At 49.1% G+C, this 3,611-nt stretch overlaps 1 protein-coding gene across 1 annotated transcript; it reads right to left on the reverse strand.

The window, feature by feature from the left end:
* Positions 1-997: 997 nt before the first annotated feature.
* On the reverse strand, positions 998-2,968 carry BKA55DRAFT_688763 (major facilitator superfamily domain-containing protein; the record flags this gene model as incomplete). The annotated part of the gene is made up of 4 exons (XM_046199266.1): positions 998-1,957; positions 2,011-2,160; positions 2,215-2,636; positions 2,704-2,968. 4 exons carry the CDS (start codon positions 2,966-2,968, stop codon positions 998-1,000), a joined length of 1,797 nt encoding a protein of 598 aa, XP_046051331.1.
* Positions 2,969-3,611: the final 643 nt, after the last annotated feature.

A 3,611-nucleotide genomic window follows, 5' to 3' on the forward strand; every position in this document is an offset into this window, starting at 1 on the left:
TACCTTGGTATGTGAGTAGAAAGAAACCTAGACAAGGTAATAGTAAGGTGGTAGTGCTAGCATCTCATGTGGTAGTAGAGATGGCTACGTACCTTGGATCGTGTTGCTCTGACAAGTGTGAACTCTGAAAGAAGCTTCCTTACTAGCGCCGACGGGCAAGATCTCTCTAACGGTGTTGCATTGCCAGGATCTGGGATCAACTGATTGACGTCCAATGAAAGTGGAGCTGGAACTTTAGACGACTGATTTTTTAGGGAGCCTGGGACGTGTAAATGCTTCATGTGGCGGGTGGGATATGATTAAGCTTGGCGATTGGCTCGAACAACGGGTACCGGCCCGCAGAGCCACAAACCATGGGTTTATCCAAAACGAGACTTTATAGCGAGATTAAGCAGGGGTCCAGTATGCCGGATAGCGCATTACAGTGCATAGCATAGTGTCGGCCAACTAATCACATTATGCAAACTCCCTATGCACCACTAAATACAGTGACAGACAGTTCGCATAATCTCCATGGAGATTGCGGGATGTGCCGTCCCGAGAGAGATGCTTTTTTTTTTGTCTTTTTTTTTATACTAACGTTAGTGTGCATAGCACTCATTATATGCATAGACCAAACATAAAAATATCATGACCACTATGTGAAACTCTCATGTTTGTTCCCTCATGATAACCAACATACGCACGGTGGTGATCAGTACCAAAAAGTGGTAGCTCCGGCACTGGACTGTTTTACCAGTTCGAGACACCGTTTCTCTATACGGTTTGTCACCAGTGCAAAGATGCTTTCTTGGCCAATGCCAAACTGTAAACAATGTTTGGAACACTGTCAGTTGAACCTGTAACGTGTAGAGTTTATAAGAGTGCTTTCCACTGTATAAACAAACGCCTTGTCTATCATAGCGTCATAAACTGATGTACATAAAACCTCTCAAAATATCCCCTAAGGTATCCAAAAATACTCCAAACTCTATCTTGATAGTCAAACACCTTGGCCTCACGCTTCACCGACACCCTCGTTCTCAGCTACAACAGCCCTTGCTGCCTCTTCGTCTAGCCTTTCATCTTCCCGCTTATCGTCAGGTGCTTTCTTTCCTGTCAGAGCTTGAAACAGAACAACCACAACACCCAGCGTGGCCATGGCCTGCCAGACGCCTCTCGTAGCGCCAGCGTAGCCTTCTATCGCAATGTTCTGCTCTGCAGGACTCAAGTCACCGCCGTGCGCCAACCCTGGCGTGTTGACCAGGCTAGACACCAGTCTCTGTCGAGCATGACTCAGATGCTCACCGCCGTCCAGCTGAAGAAATCCTGACACAAGATTTCCCCTGAGTAAGCGGTAGAAGATACCGCCGGCGACCGCGGTGCCGAAGCTTGAACCCGAGCCTCGGAACATACCTAGTAAACTGGTGGCGATGTAGCGGGTATCATCATGGCTGAGGTGCAGAATATGCGCAAGAGTGTAGTTAACTCCCCCACCAGTCGCAAGGCCGTTGATCAGCACGACTACGATGAAGAGAGCAAGAGGAAGACTGGTGGTACTAATGAGTGAGAGTACATAGGTGCTCACAGTGAAGATGGCAAGGGCTGAGATGGACGGGAGCCAAAAAGCACCGTCTCGGCGCACATGAAGCCAGCCGACGAGGATGCCACCCAGACCAAATCCTATGTTTGTAGGAATCAGGATGGAGCCTGCGGCTGCTGGAGAAGAGCCCCGAACTGCGAGCATGAATATGGGCGCATAGAATAAAACGCTCCAACGGGCTATCATGAGACCCAGCTGTGCGAAGCATGAGAACAAGATACCCCATGAAGAGAGAACCTTGACGGGTATGATGGGATCCGCTACTAGATAGTTCTCAACCGCGAGGAAGAGCAGAAGAATAACGGGTGCGATACACAGGGGTATCATTTGGATCTCGTCTGCGATTGCGTAGAGAAACAGCACGATAGACGTGGTCTTGACGCGTGAGTTAGTAATGATTCTATGAGAGCAATGGATGCGAGGCTTACCAAAAGACCAGCCCCAAGATAGTCTATCCGCGCGAGCGTCTGTCTAGTCGAAGTCTTGGTATCATGTGCTTTGGCTGCAGCGGGTATACTGATAAATACTCCCAAACCTGTAGCAAAAGCGAAAGGGATTTGCCCCCAGAACAGTGGCCTCTGTGGCTAGTTAGTCACTATACCAAAGTTCACAGCTCAACGAGCTCAACTTACCCATCCTACAACTGGCATCAGACCTCCGAATACGATAGCACCAAAGGATACACCAGCAGTAAAGCCTGCGTTAATCAAGCCCAGCACAAGACCCCTCGACTTCTCGCTTGCCAGCTCCAGCCCAATAATAATGGCGAGTGACAAAACTCCAGCACCACCGGTGCCTGCAATGACTCGACCAGTAACAAAAGCACCAAACGAAGTCGAGACGGTGCAGATCAGTCCACCAGTGGCTATGAGAGCCGCAATGGGGAGAATAAGAGTCCTGGGGGGGAAGATGGTCGCTAGACGCCCTGCTACAGGAGCGAGGGAAGACATAGGAATGAGGTAGGCGCTGGTGAACCACATGGCAGATGAACCGTGGGAACCAAGTTGAGATGCAATAGCGCCCTGAATTAGGGTCATGCCAGACATATTACATGCTATAAATGAGTTAGTATACCGTGGAATTTGCAGTAGGAAAGCCGCATATGATGAATAACCTCTTACCTGTTAAGAAGATGAGGAGCCACAAGCTCAAGCCTATCGCAATTCCTCTCGCAAGTGGGATGTAGACTTTGGACTGTGTCTCAACATGACGAGAATTGCTGCCCTTCTGCGTACTCAATCGCGCTGTCGAGCTTGATCTCGAGCTTGAGCTTGACCCAACAAGCAAGGGCGTCTCCTCTGAAGTGAAAGGCGTGTCGTCGCGAGGGTTAGAGGACGGACCCGGCGCGGCGCTGCCGGAGCCGAAAGTTTGCGCCGGAGAATTCATGACAATCGGGCTTAACGAGTATGACAAGACCACCAAAAAGTCAATATGATTTCATGGTCTAATGATAACGAGGAGCGCGTTGTCGTCTAAAAGGTTGAGGGGAATGACGTGTGTTACGCTATTGTTGTTGCCATGACTGGCGATGACGTTAGTGACGGGTTAGGAGATAACGCCGGGGATCGGAGACCGGAGATCCGGGGGGTCAACGTCGACAACGGATGCCGACTTGATCGGAGAGGCATTTGGTTTCGGGCCGGGAGGAAAGGTTACAGTCAAATGGGTTTGAGGAGGGAGAATTTGTGCAACGGCGTGCTCGAATCTGAATTTTGTAATATGATTTTGTTGGGAATACACACTGATAAGTAGTCGAGTATAGTTATCTTGGATGTAGATGGGTTAACAAAGTTCACGGGTTGGACTCATTGAACAATTCAGTAATCCTTTCACTTTCAAGTTATCTCATCCAGCAACCCCCTTGAATTTTGAATTGGAAAGATATAGATGCGATATAGCTTTTTCAATGCCAGCGTATGTTGAGACAAGCAGTTCAATATGCGGCGGAATGACCCTGCATCTGCCTCGGTTACAGACGCCTTGTGCTACTGCAGGAATGGGGAGCTCAATTGACACGACAAAATAAGCA

This window comes from Fusarium redolens (genome assembly GCF_020744475.1).
Source record: "Fusarium redolens strain MPI-CAGE-AT-0023 chromosome Unknown BKA55scaffold_6, whole genome shotgun sequence".
Taxonomy (NCBI): domain Eukaryota; kingdom Fungi; phylum Ascomycota; class Sordariomycetes; order Hypocreales; family Nectriaceae; genus Fusarium; species Fusarium redolens.